This window comes from Schistocerca serialis, chromosome 3 (assembly GCF_023864345.2).
Source record: "Schistocerca serialis cubense isolate TAMUIC-IGC-003099 chromosome 3, iqSchSeri2.2, whole genome shotgun sequence".
Lineage (NCBI taxonomy): Eukaryota > Metazoa > Arthropoda > Insecta > Orthoptera > Acrididae > Schistocerca > Schistocerca serialis.
In genome coordinates, this window is record NC_064640.1 from 978481940 (window position 1) to 978505500 (window position 23561).

The 23561-nt window shown below is 39.4% G+C and overlaps 1 protein-coding gene across 1 annotated transcript in view; it reads right to left on the reverse strand.

The window, feature by feature from the left end:
* Positions 1 to 23256, reverse strand: part of LOC126471419 (outer dynein arm-docking complex subunit 3) — a 355522-nt gene extending 332266 nt beyond the window's left edge. Inside the window, exon 1 of the mRNA XM_050099557.1 lies at positions 23108 to 23256. Within this exon, the coding sequence (XP_049955514.1) occupies positions 23108 to 23195 (88 nt within the window). The 5' untranslated portion in view covers positions 23196 to 23256. The remainder of the gene's footprint in view (positions 1 to 23107) is intronic.
* Between the last annotated feature and the right edge of the window lie 305 nt (positions 23257 to 23561).

Sequence of the window (23561 nt, forward strand, 5' to 3'; positions counted from 1 at the left end):
AAATACCTTCAGAAATGACTTCCTAACAATTAAATTTGTATTAAATGTTTAAAAATGTCTCTTATTCTGAAATTCTTCTCTTGCTATAGCCAGTCTGCATTTTGTATGCTCTCTACTTAATCCTTCATCAAGTTCACTTTATAACTTCTCCTCATGATGTTACCCATTCTGTTCAACAGTTCTTCCATGTTCTTTGGAGTCTCTGACAAAATTACAATGATATAGGCTAACCTCAAAATTTGCATCTCTTCTCCCTGAAATTTAATCCCTTTCTGAATTTCTCCATGATTCCCTTTGGTGCGTGCTCAATGCACAGATTAAAAAATATTGAAGGCTACGTATGTCACTCCCTTCTCAACCACTGCTTCTATTTCAAGTCACTCAACTCTCACAGCTGTAGTCTGGTTTCTATGCAAGCTGTAAATAATGTTTCACTCACTGTATTTTATTCCTGCTATTTCAAAGAGTGTAATCTACATACCGTTAATGCTGCAAAAAGCTTTCTCTAAATTTATGAATGTTATAAATGTAGGTTTGCTTTTTCTCAAACTATCTTCTAGTAAAGTTGTAGAGTGAATATTGCCTCCTGCATTTCTCCAGAACCCAAACTGCTCTTCCCCAAGGTTCATGTCTACCCATTTCCTTCTGAAGATAATTCATGTCATTATTTTGAAACCATGATTTATTAAACTTATGGTATTCACACATGAGACATTTGCTTTTCTTCTGAGCTCTTTATATTCACACAGATGCTTCTCTTTTCTCCAAAGGTCTATTCCGTTTTCCTGTAGGTAACCTCTACATATTCTCTTGCCATGCATGCATCTACAGCCTCACATTTGTCTTCTAGCCATTCCTGCTTTGCTGTTTTGTATATTCAATCAATTTTTTGTATATTCTATCAATCTCCTTTTTTTAGAGGACTATACTCCCTTTTGCCTGCATCTCTTTATGCATTTTTGTATGCTCATTTTTCACCAATTAAATACATCATCTCCTGTGTTAGCCAAAGATTTCTACTAGGCCTTGTCTTTTAAATATTTGATTCTCTGTTGCATTAACTATTTCATCTTTCCAATCCATCCATTCACCTTCTATTGTATTCCTTTCCCCTTGCAATCAAACACTGCCTAATGTTTCCTCTGAAATTCTCAACAATCTCTGGCTCCCTCAGGTTATCAAGGTTCCATCTCCTTAATTTCCTAACCATGTGCAACTTCTTCAGTTTCAATCTGCATTTCATACCCAATAAGTTATGGTCAGAGTTCACATCTGACCCAGGAAACATCTTACAGTTTAAAATCTAGCTTTGAAATTTTTGTCTTCGCATTATGTAAACAGTCTCCAACATTCCAGTGTCTTCTACATCTTCTTATGTGATTCTTAAACCAACTGTTTTTGATGACTAAATTATGTTCTGTGCAGTTTCCTTTTTCCATTCCTTTTCCCCAGTCTATAATATTCTGCTATTTTTCCTTTTCTTCTTTTTCCTACTATCAAATTCCAGTCCCCCATAACAAATAAATCTTCACCTCCCTTAACTATCTAAATAACTTTTTTTTTATCTCATCATACATTCTTTCAAGGTCTTCATTATCTGCAGAGCTAGTTGGCATGTAAACTTCTGCTACTATGGTGGATGTTGGCTTGTTGTCTGTCTTGGCCATCATAATGCATTCACTTTGCTGTTTGTAGTAACTTATCAGCACTTCTACTTTCTTATCACAGTACGCCTACTCCTACATTACCATTCTTTTATTTTTTTATATATAACTCTGTGCTCACCCAACCAGAAGTCCTGTCCTTCTTGCCACTGCACTACACTTCACTACATCTACCTACATTCATCCTATCCATTTTCCTTTTCAAATTCTATAACCTAGCTTACCAGTTAAACAACCTAACATTCTGCACTCCAACCCATAGAATGCTATTTTATTTTTGGGGGACTATTTTACTTCCATAATATTTTTTTAAATCAAGAAACTAGATGGCATCATCATTAAGTCACACAGTTGAGCTGTGTCCCTCCAGGAAAATGACAATTATAGGTTCTCCTTGCTTTCAGTCATTCACAGTTTCAACACAGCAAGGCCACTTTGGGTGATATCAGAAGACCAGATCAGTCTTTCTGTCAGACTGATGCCCCTGCAGCTACTGAAAAAGCTGCTTTACCTCTTTAGGAACCACAGGTTTGTTTGGCCTCTTCACACACACCTCTTCATTGGGGTTACACTTACATTATGGCTATCTATATCACTGAGAAATACAAGCCATCCCACCTTGGCAATGTCCACGGCTCATGGAGAGATTTTACAAGCATGATTAACTGGTGGTTCAGCAGAATTCACACTAGCAAGCACCTGCCTTCATTTGAACTAGAATTAATACACTTTCCTTGAAGTCTGTTGGTATATCTTGTATCCGAGGTGGAAAATTCTTGCCGTGGCTGGCTCTCTCATGGATCTCAGTAATTCTGAGGGCATATTGTCTGCTCCAGGGATGTTGTTCTGACTAGGTATTTCAGTGCTCTGTGAAATTCTTCTCACAGTATCATATCTTTCATATAACTTTCATTTACTTTCTCTTCCTTTTATACAAAATTGTCCTCAAGTTCACTTCTATGGTACAGTCTTTCTATGCATTCCTTCCACTAGGGTACTTGTTTTTCTGGCTCTGCCTGTCATGCAGAGGACCCAGGTTCAATTCCTGGAAATGCCAGGGATTTTTCCTTGGTGGGAGGACTGGAAAAGGTCAACTCAGCTTCATTATGCTAACTGAGGAGCTACTTGAGTTTGATGTAGTGGCTCCAAGGTCTGCAAAGACAACAATGGCTAAGAGATCAGTGTGGTGACCCCACACCCTTTCATACTGCATCCGAATAGTGCCACTGGCTGAGGATAACACAAAAGTTGATCAGTCCCACCTGGTGCATCTGAGGTTAGAAAGGCAGAGAATATTATCTCCCTTAACTATTTGAATAATTTCTTTTGTCTCATCATATATTCTTTTGAGTTCATCATCATCTGCAGAATTTGTATATTCTTGTTCATTTTCAAACCTACTCTTGTTCATTTTTAAACCTACTCCTGCTTTGATTTTTTATTGATAACACTGTACTGACCTGTTCAGAAGTCCCGTTCTTGTTGCCACTGCACTTCACTCATTCTCACGATATATAACTTCAACCTATTCTTTTCCCTTTTTAAATTCCCTAGCCTACTCACCCAGTTAAGGGCTCTAACATTCCACACGCTGATTCTTAGAATATCAGTTTTGTTTCTCCTGATGAAAACATCCCTGTGAGTTATCCCTGCCTAGAGATCCCAATGGAGAACTATTTTACCTCCAGAATATTTTACCCAGGTGGATGCTATCACTGTTAAACCACACAGTAGAGCAACATGTCATTGGGAAATACAACAGCTGTAGTTTCACCTTGCTTTTAGATTTTCGCAGTACCAACATAGCAAGGCCATGTTACCTAATATTACACCAGATCAGTCAGTACCCAGACTGGTGGCTGCTGTAACTTGGATGCACAACACAACCAAGAATGTTGGTACATCTTTATTAGACTGTGGAATGTATGCCAATCACCATAACACACACTGAACACAATAAGATAAGACAAATGCATGCAAGCAGTATAACATGGTAACTGAGTGTGAGCATAGTGCAGCAGGGTTTAAATAGGCACTCACTCATGGCAGCCTCTGTTGGAAGTTCACAGTATTGCTCTTTCACAGTGCACTCTCAGGGATAACAACACACTGCTAATGCATGCGGCTTTCAAGTGTCCACATGTTACATTATTTCTCTTCCCTTGGGGAACAGCTTGGGTTCATGAGATGTCCATGGCATCTTCCTCCACAAGGCTCTGACTGAGATGACATGCTGATGCTGGTGTGTATGGTCAGAAGTACTTGGGGCATGGGCAGTGTAGCAATTCGCCTTCTTGTGTCAGCCCATACGGTAGGGTGGGTGATGTCGGTGCACACTGCATGTCCATATCAGGTCCAGGGCCAGGTGGTGGTGGTGCCCCTGCAGTCATGGGGACCCCTCGTATGCCACAGCAGGGACTCACCTACATCAGGTGATCCATCGAGCGACAAAGACTGGCGTGGAAATGTTGGTGTCCCATCTGGGGTTGTCCAGTTGTCCACATGCAGGAACAACTGGTCATAATGACATAAATAGAGGCCCTCCTCCATATGGACATCATAGAGATGGTGGCTGCAGCTTTTGGAGATGACGGTGGGAATCGATTTTGGGTGATGACCAAACCCATATGCCCAGACAGCCACCCCAGGCTATAAACTTGATGACATCTGCACAGTTTATCATCCCTGGCTGGGCCACAGGAGATGCAGGAGCATCTGGGATTGATCCCCCTGGAGCAGTTCGGCGAGACTGTTGTCGATGGATGGCATAAACCAATAGGAAGACAGAAATTGATCCAAGGCAACATTGTATGGGGACTGACTCGTGCACTTTTCATTTGTGTTTCGGATGTTCTAACTGAACTTTCGACCTCACGATTGGACTGCAGGTGGAAGAGCAAGGCAAAAATGTGGTGAATCCCGTGGATGCTGCAGAAGGAGGCAAACTCCTGTGACACAAACTCAGGTCTGTTATCAGAAACCAACACTGGTGGAAGTCCTTTGATGGAAAAAATTTTCGACAGGCTGCCATGGTGGCAGAGGCTGATGTTGACAGGGAATGAACAACATATGGGAATCAAGAGAATGCATCAATTACTACTAGCCAGTATGCATTAAAGAAAGGGCTGGTGAAATCAATGTGGAGATGGTCCCAGGCCTGCGAAGCTTGCAGCCATGGAGACAATGTTGCCTGTAGAACAGCTTGCTGTGATGCGCACTGAGAATATGCTGCAGGCAAACAAGTGATGTCACCATCCAAACCAGACCAAAAAACTTGACAGAGGGCTAATGCCTTGACGCATAACACCCCCCAGTGATCAGTGTGTGCAGCAATTGCAGGATCTCCAAACAGAGAACCAAGGAATCACTACATGAGGAGCTGAATAGTCCGTATCAAGGAGTACAACACCATCAACAACAAAGAAATGATGCCAAAACACACAGTAGTTATGGAGGGGGTCGGATGCCTCAGGATGGCCATGTTGTACAAAATGTATCACTTTCCATAAAATTGGATCAGTAGCATTAGTATGCACAACCCAAGCTCTTGTGTTTGGAAAGCCATAGACAGATTGTTAAGCGCATTCGTGAACATGGAAATGGTAATTCCTCCGAATAAAAAACAGGGGCCAGTCCAGACCAGCTGGAAGATGGGAAAGCATGTCAGCATTCCTATGTTTAGCTGTGGAGTAGAAGTGAATCTCATAGCTGTACCAAAAGAGAAACAGTGCCCAACATTGAAGTAAATTTGCTGCTTTGTCTGGCAATGACACTGAAGGGTTAAACAGTGAAACTAACAGCTTGTGATCCATGACAAGATGGAAATTTACACCATACAGCAAAACATGAAACTTCTTTAAGGCATAAACAATGGTGAGGGCTTCTTTCTCTATTTGTGAATATCTAGTCTGAACTGAATTAAGCATCTTCAATGCATATGCAATAGACCGCTTGGAGCCATCAGAATATTCATGAGCTAATACCACCCCCAGCCCATGCTGGGACGCATCTGCTTCTGACATTAAATGTTGACCTTGTTGGTAGGTTAAAAGGCTAGGTGCAGATTGTAACATAGACTTCAGTTTGGAAAACACCATTTCACATGCCTGCAATCAGTGGAAATATGTCCCCTTGTACAGCAAGGAATGTAACAGTTGTGCAACTGATGCTGCCCCCAGCAAAAACTGATGATAACAAGCAATCTTACACAAAAAGGCACCTTGAGTTCCTTGACTGACATAGGACGTGGGAGAGCCACAAATGCAGAGACATTCTGATGAAGGGGTTTGATACCAGCACAAGAGACCTCAAGCTGAAGATACGTAGAAAGCTGAAAAAAGAAAAGAGTGTACATAAGACATAAGTTGTTGAGATGTTCAGCAGTGTAGAAGCCGGAGACCACAATATCATCAAGATAGTTGGCACAGTCAGGCATGGACTCTTAAGTTGTTCAAGAAATGGTTGAAAAATCCCCAGGGCACATGCCATATCAAATGGTAACTGCAAGTGCTGGTACAATCCAAAATGTGTGTTAATGACCAAAAGCCCTTGAGAGTTGGCATCAATGGGAAGCTGCAAATATGCATCAGGGAGATCAATCTTGGAAAAATACTGACCACCAGCAAGCTTAGCAAAAAGTTCATCAGGGAGTGGCAAGGAATACATGTCAATGATAGATTGAAAATGGACAGAAATTGCCACTAAGTTGTAACCATCATGACGGCTTCTTGACAATGACAAAAGGGGTAGCCCATCTGCTGGAATCAATCAGATGGATGACCCTGGAGACCATGAGCAGTTGATCTCTGCCATGACTCGGTCACAGAGTGCCATTGACACCAGGTGAGGTCAAAAGAAACAGAGTCTGGTTGAAGGTTTCATGATGATGTGGGCTTTGAAATTATTGGCACAACCCAAACCCACTGAGAAACCAGGTGGAAAATTCAGAGCATAAAGAGTCGCATTGTGTATAAGGCACCTCATCAGAGATGAGATTAACTTCATTGGAAAAAGTAGGTTAAAGGTGTCCAAACCAAAAATATTTTTATTGTGTGTCTTTCTCATCACCAGAAAAGTGAGCAGACGAACCACAGATTTATATGTGAGTGGTGCCAAGAAACTACACAATATCAGAATTCTTTTATTGTAGGTGACAAATGTATGTGACACTGGCACTAAAGAGGGAGAGCCCAAGTCCATGTATGTTTGAAAGTTGAGTAATGACACAGCAGCACCAGTATCAACTTGCATGTACAAAACCTTCTGTTAAACTTTGATATCAATAAAAAGTTTATTGCGTGCATTGGCGATTGCCAATACACAACTGACATCCCTGTCAGTGTCTACAACAGGCTGTTGGAGTTTTGCATTACAAACAGGAGCAATGTGGCCCATTTTATTGCACTGGTGGCAAATGGCCCACCACTTAGGACAATCCGGCCTATCATGAGTGACAAAACACAATGGATGAAAGGGAAGTATGGATTGCTTGCATTGTTATTCACTACCAGGCTTGCTGTGCTGTTGCTTTGGCCAGGGCTGATGCAAGGAGGTGGGCTGGCCACCATGATGTTTTGCTCATGCACAGACCACTGCCACCATATTGATCCCTGTGAACCATCCAACAAATGGTGGGAGGAAGCGGGTTGAACTTCTGCAACCTCACACCATGATTCATTTTGAGTACTTGCAGCCCTCAAAACCTCATATGATTGTGCAATAGTCAGAATGTTGGAAAGAGGGTGGTTTTCACATTGAAGGGCCCACTCACGAACCTCACAAATGGGGGTCAACTGAATGATTGCATCATAAATCAGTTGGTCAGCCTATGGCTCCTTATGGATGTCAGTGACAAAGTGACAACTATGACTTAAACTGTGAAGCTCAGCTGCCCAAGGCTTATATTAATGTTCCCATTTCTTGTGACACATACAGAACTCAACTCGAGCAGCAATGAAGTGCATCCATTTACAGTAGTATTTCAACAGAGGCTTGTGCATGTTATCAAAAGGGACTGAAGAGGGATCCTGCAGTGGGGCCAGTTGGCAAAGGAGTTGATACATATGAGGCGATAACCAAGACAAAAAGAAAGCACAGCATAAGGTAACGCCAGTCAGTCCAAATGCATGAAAGCTCTACAACCATTTTTTGTAGGCTCCCAATTCTTTGACAGACTCATTGTAAGCCAGAAGCTGGAAACAGTGGGGTATAAATGAGCATGTGACCAAAACAGAGGCAAGCATTTGCAATACCTGGGTTTGACTGTGTAGCGCTGTGATGAATGCCTCCTGCTGTTGACTGATATGGTGCAATGCTGCAGTAAGAAACCCTTGCTGATCAAACAACTGGTGTAAAAACTGATCGGTAGCATCATCAGACACTGTAGATACAACAGAAGACCAGCCAGAGACTGAAAACTGCTCGGAGAACAATCCCATCCCCATTGCCCCCTGTGCTGTAACTTGGACACTCAACACAACCATGAATGTTAGTACAACTTTATTAGACTGTGGCATGTATGACAATCACCAAGACATACACTGAACACAACAAGATAAGGCAAATGTATGCAAGCAGTATATCATGATAACTGAGTACGAGCATAGTTTTAAATAGGCACTTGTCCATGGTGGGCTGTATTGGAAGTTCATAGTACTGCTCTTTCACAACACACTCCTGCAGATGACAACACACTGCTAATGCGCATTGCTTTCAAGTGTGCCACATTACTTCAGTGGCCCTGCAGCTACTGAAAAGGCTGCTACCATTTCTCAGGAACTACATTTTTATCTGGCCTCTCCACAGATACCCTATCAATGTAGTTGCACTAATACACCAGTCTTTAACATAGAGCAATGCAAGCCATCCCACCTTGGCAAGCTCCATTTACATAGGACATAAAAGATATATACTGCAAAAACCTAAACCAATTCTTCAGCATCATCAAGCAGTCAACTGGGGTAAGAAACATTTTCATGGTTCCTGTAACCTCTTCTGCTTACAAAGTGAAGTTGTCTTTTATACATACTAAGAACACTGTCCGGGGTGTATATATATCCCCAACACATAGAACTGACTTCTGAATTTATCTCTGCAAAAGATATTTTGTAGTGTATATCTTTTATCTCTACGCTACGGTCGCAGGTTCGAATCCTGCCTCGGGCATGGATGAGTGTGATGTCCTTAGGTTAGTTAGGTTTAATTAGTTCTAAGTTCTAGGCGACTGATGACCTCAGAAGTTAAGTCGCATAGTGCTCAGAGCCATTTGAACCATTTTTTTATCTATAAAATGACTGTTGTAAAGACAATGTCAGAGATCAACCTCATGTCTCTGGTCCATCTACGCGCTCTGACCAAAGTGCTGTTATTTTTTATGAAAGAAAACTTCACTTCCATAAACAGAAAATGTTAGGGGGACTATGAAAATATTTCTTATCCCAGCTGACTGCTTGCAGGTATGGAATAATTGAGTTAGATGAGTGAGACAAAGATGCAGTAGAAACAAAAACAAAGGGAAGGTTGATACATGCAGCAGATTGGATAACATGAGGAGAAACATCTGTATGATTACTCTCAATTCGCAATTAAGTGCCCAGCAGAAGGGTCATCAAACCAACATGTAGCTATTTCTCTACCATTCTGATCTTGAACAGTGTGCATGAAAACGAAAACTTAAATCTTTTCCTATGAGCTCTGATTACTCTTATTTTATTATTAGGCAAACCTACTTTTCTAGCATTTGTAGACTTAGAAAAAGCTTTTGACAATGTTGAGTGGAATACTCTCTTTCAAATTCTGAAGGTGGCAGAGGTAAAATACAGGGAGCGAGAGGCTATTTACAATTTGTACAGAAAGCAGATCGCAGTTGTAAGAGTCAAGGGACATGAAAGGGAAGCAATGGTTGGGAAGGGAGTGAGACAGGGTTGTAGCCTCTCCCTGATGTTATTCAATCTGTATATTGAGCAACCAGTAAAGGAAACAAAAGAAAAATTCGCAGTAGGTATTAAAATCCATGGAGAAGAAATAAAAACTTCGAGGTTCGCCGATGACATTGTAATTCTGTCAGAGACAGCAAAGGACTTGGAAGAGCAGTTGAATGGAATGGACAGTGTCTTGAAAGGAGGATATAAGATGAACATCAACAAAACCAAAATGAGAAAAATGGAATGTAGTCGAATTAAGTCGGGTGATGCTGAAGGAATTAGATTAGGAAATGAGACACTTAAATTAGTAAAGGAGTTTTTCTATTTGGGGAGCAAAATAACTGATGATGGTCGAAGTAGAGAGGATATAAAATGTAGACTGGCAATGGCAAGGAAAGCGTTTCTGAAGAAGAGAAATTTGTTAATATCAAGTATAGATTTAAGTGTCAGAAAGTTGTTTCTGAAAATATTTGTATGGAGTGTAGCGATGTATGGAAGTGAAACGTGGACGATAAATAGTTTGGACAAGAAGAGAATAGAAGCTTTCGAAATGTGGTGCTACAGAAGAATGATGAAGATTAGATGGGTAGATCACATGACTAATGAGGAGGTATTGAATAGAATTGGGGAGAAGAGGAGTTTGTGGCACAATTTGACGAGAAGAAGGGATAGGTTGGTAGGGCATGTTGTGAGGCATCAAGGGATCACCAATTTAGTATTGGAGGGCAGTGTAGAGGTTAAAAATCATAGAGGGAGACCAAGAGATGAATACACTAAACAGATTCAGAAGGATGTAGGCTGCAGTAGGTACCGGGAGATGAATAAGTTTGCACAAGATAGAGCAGCATGGAGAGCTGCATCAAACCAGTCTCAGGACAAGACCACAACAACAGCAATGACCATTTTGCCATATGTAGGTTGGTGCCAACAAAATATTTTCACATTTGAAGGAGAAAGTTGGTGATGAAATTTCATGAGACGATCCTGCCACAATGAAAAAGGCATTTGTTTTAATGACTGCCACTTCAATTTGTGTATCATGGCTGTGGCACTCTCTCCCCTATTTCATGATGATACAAAATGAGCTGCCCTTCTTTGAACCTTTTAATATCCTCTGTCAACCTATCTGATGCAGATCCCACATTGCGTGGCAGTACTCCAGAAGAGGAGGGTCAAGCATAGTGAAGGCAGTCTCTTTAGTAGACGTGCTGCAATTTGCAAGTGTTCTGCCAATAAATCACAGCCTCTGATTTGCTTTCTCCACAACATTATCAACATGATCATTCCAATTTAAGTTATTCTTAACTGTAATAATTAAGTATTTAGTTGAATTAGTGATTTGCCATATAACTGAAATTTTTCAGATTCCTTTGAGTACTCATATGGATTTCATCACACTTTTCATTATTTAGAGTCAATTGCATTTTTTTGAACCATACTAATATCTGTCGAAATCATTTTTTGCAATTGGTTTTGATCGTCTAATGACTTTATAGGATGGTAAATGACAGCATCATATGAAAAAAATCTAAGAGGGCTGCTCAGAGTGTCTCGTAAAACATTTATATGGATCAGGAACAGTAGAGGACCCATAACACTTTTTTGGGGAACATCAATTATTACTTCTGTTTTACTCAACAATTTTCTTAGATTAGATTAGGTTAGACTAGACTAGATACTGTCAATTGCTGCAAACTGTGACTTTCTGACAGGAAAGGAGGAAACATACCAAATTATGAAGGAAGAAAAATATAAGAAAACCTGGTGATGATACAAGAACTGTAGGGAAGTGGAGAACAGGAGAAACACTTGGAGAAACTGGGGCAGCAACAAAAATATGGAAAACTGATAGTTATTCATACAAGTGATGAATGAAACAGTAAAAAAATAAGATGGATGAGAAGCTAATGGATGAAGTAAGAACTGGAGAGAGCAAAAATAGCTTTAAAATGAACAACAACAGAGACTTTTTCAGAAAATTTAGAGAGAGACCAATGAGATACATGGTGACAAACTTTCTGTAGGAAACAAGAAAGGAGGGAGACATGGTCATACACAAAAAAGAAAAGCAGTAGGGCACTGGCAGAGCACTTACATAACCTTCTGGACTGTAAACCTTCCAAAGAGACTATGGAACCTGGGACAGAAGTAGAAGTTATACATTCGTATCTTTGAATGGGCCCAATTCAAAGTAACCTAAAGAACAACAAGGCAGCCATAGAGAATGGGATAGCAGTTAAGATGACAAAGTGGAAAGGCAGAAAGGCATTAGACCATATTACAAAGGTCAAAGGGATGAAGAAAGCACCTGAAGGATTGAAGAATGCAGTCATAGTATCAAGATATAGAAAACAAGTAAATAAGGATGAAAATAATTTAAAAAAAAGGGATATCCCTGCTAGATATTGTTTCCAGAAGAGAGTAGAAGAACAGGTAGAGCAGGCTTTAGAAGAGGATAAGGAGGCAGAGAACAGATGTTTATTCTGTCTGAAGTGCCAGAATACAGATCCTTGAAGAACTAGATGATGATAGTAACCTTCACGGACAGCAAGAAGTTATCTGACTCAACTGATAGGCAGACACAGGTGAATCCTAGAGAACAGAGAAGTAAATAATATATGACAGCTGAGATTGTCAGTCAGATAGTAAGTTATCTGCATGTTCTGTGGATCATAATTCAGAAGTCTTTCTATTATATCGACTGAGTCAATGTTACAATTATATCACATTCATATTTAAAGAAGAACAACAGTCAGTCACAAAAATCCATAATTTACTGCAGATCTAGATTCTGACTACAACATAGTCATCATTCATGCATTATCAGAAGAGTTGTGTGGATACCAACTTGTCAGAACATAAACTTGTGACAAATGACACTATCCAGAAGGAGATTTTCACTCTGCAGCGGAGTGCGCACTGATATGAAACTTCCTGGCAGGTTAAAACTGTGTGCCGGACCGAGACACTTGCCTGCAAAAGGCAAAGGTCCCGAGTTCGAGTCTCGGTCCGGCACACAGTTTTAATCTGCCAGGAAGTTTCAAATGACACTATCCTTTACATGGCAGAAACAACATGCCACATGTTGTTTCTAGTATGTAAATGCTGGTGTTAGTTGTCACAAGTTTATGGTCTGACATGTTGGAACATGTGTGGCTCTACTGGTAATGAACTAACGATGACTACATTACAGTCAAAATCTGGATATGCAGTAAATTATGGATTTTAGTGACTGATTGCTGACTGTAGAAACAACAGTTTCTACAGCACATGTAGGCTTCCAATGGATTCTAATTTAGCTAATTATACAAAATCATCTTAGCAGAAACACACACACACACACACACACACACACACACCATATTACTACAGTACACATTCTGAAATTCCTCTGTGGATTAGGAGTTGTCAAGCAGATATGACTTGATTTGAAGTTAATTTTATTATTGACTAAATTCTTTAAATCACTCAGTAAGTGACCGAAGATTGTTATGGTTGAATACCTCAGTCGTTTCTGATAGACACTGGTGCAAGTGTAACATACCAAGGAGCATTGTAGTAAGAGTATGATACTGAGACAGGGGTCAAACCAGGAGATGGATCATCACCAGAGTTGTTTGATTTAGCACTGGATGAAGCGGTCAGACAGTGAAAAGTAACAAACAACAAAATGGACATAAAAAATAATTAAAACAATTGTAGGGTGTTGGGGGTTAAGCCAGAAGGACAACAGTACAGACAAATAGTGAACTGCCTGGTCGTTAAAGACAATGTAGTCATAGGAACCAAAAGAACAAGTCAACAACCTGAGCAAAACATCAATAATAGTATGACTAAGAAACACCTACAGCACAAAAAAGACACTGAATACCACTGTGGGCTGAAATACACCAAGGCCCTGTAGAAAAGGAGAATCATTTGGATAACTGAGAGAATTTATAAAAAGAAATAACAGAATTACTGATGAAGAAAAGAGAGGATGAAGAAGATGAGAATGACAGACAGTTGACCAGAGAAGCTTTATTATAAAAGCAATGAACCAGTGATTTCCAAACTTTGATATGATAAGGCAATGCCAGGTGGATATGTTGGAGAGTAAATAGAAAAAAGAAGCAACAAAAATCTTTAAAGAGGTAATGTGCCCAAAAACAGATGGTAAAAAATGGGAGCAGTCGATGCAAATGTTGAAACATAAGCACTGTTGAAATTTTGCATGCAGAGCATTTTAAAACATCACTAACAAACTTTGGGGAATGATGGCTCACACACAGTGAATCATTTAGTGTCAAGAAACATATTATATTTAATCTGTAATTTATGAATTATGTGTGTGAGGTATCTGAAAGGTTCTGAGAATGAATAAAATCAAGTTCACACAAATTATATTTTATTAAAGATATTGCCAAATAAATTTATAAAGAAGTGTTTGAACAATTTTCCTTAAAGCTCATTATACATGGTCATCTGAAAAGTCTCAGAAAATGAAGGAAAAAACTGTTATGAACAAAATACCTTTACTTGTCTCCAAAGTAATCACCATTAGGTACAATATACTTGCAATGTTGACTGTAAAGCTATTGGAAACTCTCAGCAAATGCTCCTTATGGAATTGCTCAAAGCACCATGGTCACATGTTGTTGGATACCTGCATCATTACAGGAGATGGGACCTGTTGCTACCAATATGATCCAGAGACTAAGCAACAGTCAGTGGCATAGTATTCATCATCTTCTCCATGTTCCTCAGGGAGCAATGCATGAAGGATCAAGCCCTTGCTGTCAAAAAACGTAACCAACATCATCTTAATATTGGATTTTGTCAGTCAACTTTTTTGGGAGGTGGGGAAGACCATGAACAACATTTCATTGACTGTCATTTGGTCTCTGTATCATATTGGTAGCACCAGTTCTCATCTCTTGTACTGATGAGGATATCTAACAACACACGACACTTCCATAAGAGGTATTTGCTGACATTTTCTAACAGCTTTACAACTGGTGTCAGAAGTGTGTTAAAGCTGATGATGATAACTTTGGATGCCAGTAAACGTATTCTGCTTTCTTTATTTTATGAGACAACTCACTGCACTTTTCAGATGGACATTGTAAGCTCTATAGGTTTTACTCCAATTACTATCCGACTCAGCCAAGCATGACAGGATACTGTTTCCTATCATGAAACTATATCAAACTGATTTGGGCAAACTAGTCCACTCTGGTGACAACTGAAGTAATGTTCATAATTTTCTTGACATGTTCCCAAAAAATGTAAATCAGGGAAATATGCCAGCTATTCAACAGCTCTTCCTCAACCTCGCCTGTGTTCCCAAAAGTAAACAGTTATCTGCACTCATGAATTCAACATTGAAATGTGTTGGGGCTTCATCATGCTGTGGAGAGCCTACAGCTAACAGTGCTAGGCACACTATTTATGTAAGTATGCAGAACTGGTGGTAAGCTGCTCCAGTTACACATGCTGGCAGAAGACTAGATATTAGAAGGTAATTAGTAACCGTTCTAACTCAAATTTTCACAGAAAACCTTTGATAATGAGATGTAACAGGAACTGAAAGTCAGTGCCCAGAGTCCCAAAAATGACTATTATGACTGTTAAAATGAGTGGTACATGTAATACTGATATCATCTGCAAATAACAGGTGTCATTGAAGACAGAATCACTGACATTTTCATGAAGAAATCATTTCACAAATTCAGTATGAGATATAAAATTAGATAGTGTTGATGCCTGCACCTTCTGAGGGTGGTACATGAATGTGTAGTATTCTGCTATAGCCTCCAAACAGATAACTGTCTTGTGCCCTTAGCATGTCTCACAGCATGCTTACTGATTGAATGTGTGACACGCTACTTCCCTATCATGGCATCACAAAAATTTTGTGTTCTCACATGACACCTTTCACTAACAACATGGTAAGGACAAAGAGTTCTTATTTTTTAAGTATTAAGTGCACCAAAGGTACATTGATGAGATTGTCATGGAAATTAATGTTCATAGAGTCAACAAGCATAACTTTCAGTTCTTCCTACCTCACAGTGATGTATAATCGTGTGTGTGAGGCCGAGCAGTTAATAATCCATGGTGCATCCAAAAACTCACACATAAATATCAACTACTAGTAAGCCATCCTTAAGTTTCAGAAGCTAAACAATTAACTAATTGTGAGTTGACTACAGTATACTGGATAGCACCATAAACAATGCATTCCACTCATATACCTGTCACAAATGAATTAAAATGTGTATATCCCTAACAAGAAGATATTGACCTTTCAGATCATTATTGTCAGATAATAAAGCTAAAGACTGGCTTGGTAGAATGTGCAAAACTGTGGGCCAACAAATGGCTGTTCTCAGAATGTAAGATACATACTTTTTCTTGGACACTGGAAAATCAAACCTGGGATTAACTGTGTACAGAAAACAATGTAGGAGCTAAATTCTCTAAATTTTGCACATTGTTTAAATCAATTTTTGATGGCACATTTCCAAAAGTAGCCATTTCTACAGCAGCAGCTCAGGAAAATACATGGATAACTGCAGGTATTAGAAATTTCTCCAAGACACAAAAATTTCTCATTTATTTGCAAAAGCACTACAGTAATACATAGTTTCTAGATTACTTTAACAGGTATAAAAAATATGTGTGTGTGGGATGGGGGGAGGGGGGGGGGGGTACTGATTGCTGCAAAAAAATGTTCAATGGCAAAATAATATACACTGCCAGAAAAAATTGCAACACCAAGAAGGAGTTTTATGACACAAACAAAAGTTGGTAGGTTACCTGAAAGGTGATGTCTATTCAAATGTCTTGCCAGTCACATAAAAGTGGTGCTAATAGTACCACTATGAGCATGAAGATCAGGTTTGCTTTAATACACACTAACAGTCATGAGTGTTAGTTAACTTTGAGATTGGAAGTGGTGAGCTGATGTTAGTCAAGAATGCCTTTAAGGCAACAAAGATCCCACTATCAGCACCTCAGTAAGTTTGAACAAGGTCATGTAATAGGGCTACGAGAAGACAGATGTTCCTTCTATGCTATTGCAGAAAGACTTGGCAGGAATGTAGCCACTAAACATAATTGCTGGCAGCCATGGTCATGAGAATGTATGGTTGCAAGAAGGCCAGGCCCCAAACAGCCACATAACACTACTGAGAGGAACAACCACTGCATTTGGTATGGCTCTAGTGCATCATGCTGCATCTCCAGCAGCAATTTGAGCAGCACTTTGCACCACAGTGACACAATGAACTCTTACAAATTGGTGATTTCAAGGAAAGCTCGGAACGCGACACCCTGTAGTGTGCATCCATTGACCCCAAACCACCGTCATTTGTCACTTAAGTGGTGTCAACCGAGAGCTCATTGGAGGGCAGGGTGGAGGTCTGTTGTATTTTCTGCTTCGGTGCCAGTGATGATGTTGATTAGAAGGAGACCAGATTAGGGCCTGCAAACAATCTGTTTGCATGCTAGACACACTGGACCAACAACTGGAATATTGGTCTGGGGTGTGATTTTGTACAAGAGAAGGAGCACTCTCATGGTTATGCTATGCACCATGACTGCAAATTTGTATGTCAGTCTGCTGATTAGACCTGTTGTACTGTTGTTCATGATCAGGATCTCAGGGGATGTTTCCCAACAGGATAACACTCACCCACATACTGCTGTTGTACCCCAACTTGTTCTACAGAGTGTTGACATATTGCCTTGGCCTTCTTGATCACTGAACCTGTCTCCAATTGAGGACATATGGGACATCATCAGATAACAACTCCAACATCATCCACAAACAGAATTAGCCATCTCTCTATTGACTGGCCAGGAGCAACAAGCATGGAACCCCATCCCACAAACTGATGTCCAGCACCTGTAAAACACAATGCATGCATGTTTGCATGCTTCCATTCAACATTTTGTGGTTACACCAGTTATTAGTGTACCAGCATTTGACATTTGCAATGGCTTATCTGGCACTTACATTAACCTGTGATCTTGCAATGTTAATCACTTAAGTATGTTACCTAGACAAATTTGTTCCTGAAATTTCATTACTCTGCATTAACTATTTTTTGGTTTTGTGATTTTTTCCATCATTGCATAACACAGTAAAGAAAAGAATAGTGGTGTGGGATGTAATAAAACAACAAACTGTCAGAAACAGGTATAATTACATACAAATCAAAGATGGGGGTAGAATAATAGAAAGTCCTCAGCAATTAGCAAATTTTGTAAATGATTATTTCCCTGTATTGTTAAGAAGATCCAGCAAAAGCACGTGCAGTACCCACATTGATTTCCACAGTAAGTACAATCATGATATCCCAAAACAGCGCCAAAAGTCAGGAAGACAATACAAAAATTAAAAAATAAGAAGCCAGCAGCCATAGATGAGGTTCCCATTTCTGTGCTGAATGCATGCATAGAGAGCAAACAAGCCCCATTAACAAATGTAATAAATGAGACCTTTAGTTCATGTATTTTTCCACATTATGTGAAGCATGCACGAGTTGTGCCCGTACTAAAGAAGCATAAAGCAGAAAGCATTCAAACCTACAGGCCAGTTCCATTTCTGTCTTCACTCTCAAAAGGAATTGAATTAATCATGAAAGAAATAATAGTGAGTTACATGAATAAATACAACCATTTTAACGAAGCATAGTTTGGTTTCCAAAGTGGGTGAGATACAATTTTGGACATTAAAGAGTTCAAAAATTGGTACTTGAAGGATGGCTGTGTTACAGACATATTCTCACATATATCCAATGCTTTTGATGCTGTGGACTATAAAATACCGCTAAACAAACTGGGTATAAGAGGGACAGAGAATGAGTGGTTTCAGACTTACCCAGGGAACATGGTGCAAAAGATACAGTTAGTTCACACATCTGATGATGATAAATTTTAAGTGAAACAACTGTCAGACAAGAAACATATAAATATAGGTATGAGACATGGGGAAAAAGTTCTCTTTGCTGAAGACAGTAACTTCATAGTCACTGATAGAACACCAGAACTCCTAGTAGAGAAAGCAAATAAAATCCTCAAGGATGTTTAAGACTGGGCAGTAGTTAATAAATTAATGTTGAACATTAAGGAAAATAGTATGCACTTCAGCATGAAGAGATGAAACAACTGTCATGTTAGGCATAGATAGTTCAAATGGATCTAAGCACTATGGGACTTAACATCTGAGGTCATCAGTCTCCTAGACTTAAAACTACATAAACCTAACTAACCTAAGGACATCACACACATCCATGCCCAAGGCAGGATTTGAACCTGAGACCGTAGCAGCAGCGCGGTTCCGGACTGAAGTGCCTAGAGCTGCTCAGCCACAGTGGCTAGCAGGCATAGATTGTTTAACAAACACAATTTTTTTAGGGATGAACACTGACTGTCAGCTGACATGAAATGAAGATACTGACAAAAATAATGCCATCAGTATGTTATGCTCTTAGGGTTTTAGCATCAGTTTGTAGCAGCCAATGTCTTTTCATGACATACAATGCCTAGGTGCATTCAATTTTTAGCCATGGAATTCTTTTCTGGGGTTCAAAGGCACAGTTTTTAACAGCAGGAGAGGCTTGTAAGACTAATACACAGGAGTGGCAGTCAGGTTTGTTGTAATGAGCTATTTACAAAATTGGACATCCTTACTGCACCAAGTGAGTACATCTACCAATATGAGGTGAATATCAGGGAAAACATTACTAGGTATTTCACTAATAGTTCTGTACATAAACATGGGACAAGAGCATGTTTAGACTTATATTTAACAAGGAAAAAAACAAACAAAAACTTAAAAAAATGTATCAGGGACTAAAATTGTATAATAATTGTGAAACAAAATGAAAATGTTTACTTTAAAATTTAAAAAAATAAAATAAAAAAAAGGAATGGTTCAAATAGCTCTGAGCACTATGGGACTTCTGAAGTCATCAGTCCCCTAGAACTTAGAACTACTTAAACCTAACTAACCTAAGGACATCACACACATCCATGCCCGAGGCAGGATTCGAACCTGCGACCGTATTGGTCTCGCAGTTCCAGACTGTAGTGCCTAGTACCGCTCGGTCACCCTGGCCGGCTTAATTTTTAAAAATGCATCTGAAACATTCTTCATAAGTAATACATACTACACAATTAAAGATTACTTAGAGGATTCAGAGCAGGGGCTAGTAACAAAAGGGGATAACTATAACACCCTGTTCCACTTCAATACATGGTCACGGGTTACTGCTCTCACAAGGAAATTATGTGTCAAGACGTATAATGCATGATATTAATGTCATGTCTTTCTCCTGAGTTCAACATCTCACTCTTCATGGGGGGATGCCAATTCTGTTTTCCAGGTCGACTATATGTGGGCATGGAGTCAGCTCTGAAGAGACTGGTGTCTGTGCAAGGGGCACAGCAGCATGTTCACAGTCAATGAGTCACCAGTGGGTGTCCTTAGTGTGTGCAGGGATGAAAGATGAAATTATGTTTTATAGTATGAGTTACCTGAAGCAAATTATGTGTAAATAAAGGAACTTTGTACAATAGGGACCAAGCACATGAGGCAGTGGAGCTATTAAAAACAATGACCTCATATTCTATAGGATGGAGTTGCTCTGATCTAGATTTTCCACGGTTTTCCAAAACCAATTAGGCAGATGCTGAGATTGATACTCGATCAAGGTCATGGCCCGACCACCTGTGCTACATTCATAAAGTATATTATGTATTCTATGTATTGTATATTTTGAGCTATTGATTTGTACTGTATTGCCTTGGCAGTTCCTATATCATTATGAGATTATCCTTTGATGGATAAAAATAAATGAAATAAATGGTGAAAGATTGCAGCCCTAGTACTACTTCACATGTAAATAAACTGAATCCGTTGTAACTGACAATGGAGTAGTAGCCATAATTAACACTGGCTTGGAATTAGAAACTTCTTTCTTCTACATGGTGACAGTTATTGAACTATACAAAATAAAATCATCATAACTTCTGAACAGTTTGCATTAGGATGTTCAAACTGCTTGGGTGGCTGCAAGGCATGATGAGAATCAGCATGCACATTATGGTTTGGTTTAGTGAGGAAGCCCACTTTCATTTGGATGGGTGTGTCAATAAGTAGAATTGTGCATTTGGGGGACTGAAAATCTGCATTTCACAATCAAGAAGTCTCTTCACCCTCAGCAGGTGACTGTGTGGTGTGCAATGTCCAGTCACGAAATAATCGTGTGATATTCCTCGATGGCACGGTGACTACCGAACAGTACGTGAAGGTTTTGGAAGATTATTTCAGCCCCATTAACCAAAGTGACCCTGATTTCAACAAGGTGTGGTTCATGCAAGATGGAGCTGGACCCTGTCAAAGCAGGAGAGTGTTTGATGTCCTGTAGGATCACTTTGGGGACCGTGTTCTGGCTCTGGGGCACACAGAGGCCACTGCATGGCATGGGCCTCAACTGGCCACCATAGTCTCCTTATCTGAACACATGTGACTCCTTTTTGTGGGGCTATATTAAAGACAAGGTGTACAGAAATAACCCCAAAACCACTGCTGACCTGAAAACAGCCATTCAGCAGGTCATCGACAGCATCAATGTTGCAACACTTCAGTGGGTCACGCAGAATTTCACTAGTCATCTGTGCCACATTATCACAAATGATGACAGGCATATCAAACACATCATAACGTAAATCTGAATATCTGTAGTGGCATTTATATGTTTAATAAAGTGTGTGCACACCATAGTTTGTAACTAATTTATTTTTCTTTTCATATAATTGAATAATTGTCACTCTTTAAATTATCCTACTGCATCTTAAACACTGCATCTTAAACACTGTGTTCCATCACTTAAGGGAATTATGTAAGAGAACAATAGTAAACCAAAAACGATGTGTGTTTGTTCATCAAGAGCAAGAGTTACATTATATTTATTTATTTATTTGTCAATATAAGTATCTTTTCCAGTACATTACTTTACACACAATATTGGTCAAAAATGTGTTTATCTGTTCATTTTACAACTTACAAGTATGCTATTAAAGTTTTATTATGAATTACAGCTGTATATTGAATAATTACAAATTGGAGTACATACTATACACTTACAAGTTGTTTCTAAAATTAAAAATATTAATTATGGTACATGCCTTCATGCATGAGATTCAGAGAGATTGAGTAAAACCATTTTTGCAGTTGGTATGATGTCACTGATTTTTATGCATTTCAGAAAAAGGTTTTCATATGTCTGGATAATTATTGTATAGTTTTGTTCATCCATGTTATTTACACCTTTATAGCATAATGTTATGTTATAATGACTAACATGTATGTCACTCTTTGAACAGGTGCTGTAATCATGAACAATTTTGTTTTGAGTATAAAATGTGACATGTAATCAATTCTGTGGATGTGTAAATTGAATGATGAAAAGGTCAGGCAGATGGACAAGCAAGAGGAGACAGACAAGCAAGATTCGATACAAGAAATAAAGAGACGTGTGTTGTGCTTGATGTAGTATGTGTGAGTAGTAATGAAACCATCAATTTGCTTTCATGTGAATAACACATGTTTAAACATTATATGTATTGGAGAAAAATGTAGCACAGTGCAAGAGTAAGATTGCAATCATTATATTTGATAAGAAATTTAATTTTTTGATTTATCACAGAGCCATCAATTGAAAATTATGATAATACCGGTATATTTTGCATTCATTTAATTTGAGTGATCAGTATGATAATTAGACAAAACTTCTAGTAAGCTACTACACAACAATGTGAAAGTGGATATGATTTGTGGTGGAAATGTATCTGAAAGAGAGATGCAGCAAGACAGGTAAAAAAATTTTCGCCTGAATGAGGCAGAAAAGGGCTTCTCTCTGTGACAAAATTATTAGATAATTACTGGACAAGCCAGGGGAAAATAGTTTAACTCAGAGCACACACTAATGATAGTGAGAACGCAAACGATCCAAAAATTTCGAAGTAGATACTAACTAATTGGGATCAATGGTAACTGAGTCTACGCGTTGCCTGTTTCGCATTAAAGGCGAGAAAAGGGGACAGCATAAAAAATAGCTCAGTTTGAGGAATGACAGTGTCTACTGGTCTCAGTTTCATCTGCTTCAATACATCCGCTTAGTAAGTAGCGAAAAAAGATCTCTGCGTCGAAGTTAAATCCAAAGTATCAAAATTGGAACGGACTTTTATATCGAGAAGAGAACAAATTTATACGATACAATCGCTAGAAATAATCCATGGGTCACGATTGTCTCAATTCAATAAACATTTGCTGCCTGTCATCTGAAACTACTTGAGTAATATAGTCTGCTGTTCTAATTCCGAGCACAGGTGTGAGGATTTAGCTAAAGTGAGCACATACACAAACACTGCTGTGGTGGGTGCGTCAGACGCCGTGCTGAGGCAGTGCAACAACTGGAAGCGTTATCGCGAAACATTTCCGCAAGCGAATTTCAAGTTTGTTTGTACCTGATAACTGGATCTTCTTTTTCATCTCAGCAATTTTCCTGTTAATAACTGCCAAGTCTTTCTCGTTGTTTTTACTGAAAAGCGGCATACTTCCCAATACAATTTCACTCGAGTCGTAGCAAAGCGTGGGACGAAACCATGGCAACGCATCGTAGTACACAACAGGGACAGCGAACGGGAAGCCTGAGTGTACGTTTACACTGCCTGCGACGCGAGGCATAATGGCCAAAGCAATGCAATGCGATGGAGTGTTCACATTGCACTCGATACAGAGCGCGCGCGCGCACGCGATGTGGCCAGCAATTGAGCAGTCTCGGCACGATGTCGTTTTTCCTCGACCCAGTAAATTCTTTTTTATTAGAAAACAGTGCTCTGAGAATTCAACGCAGTCGTGAATGGGTGCATGAAATCAACAAGCAGAGGAGGGATTTAGGAGAATTTCATCATTTGTACA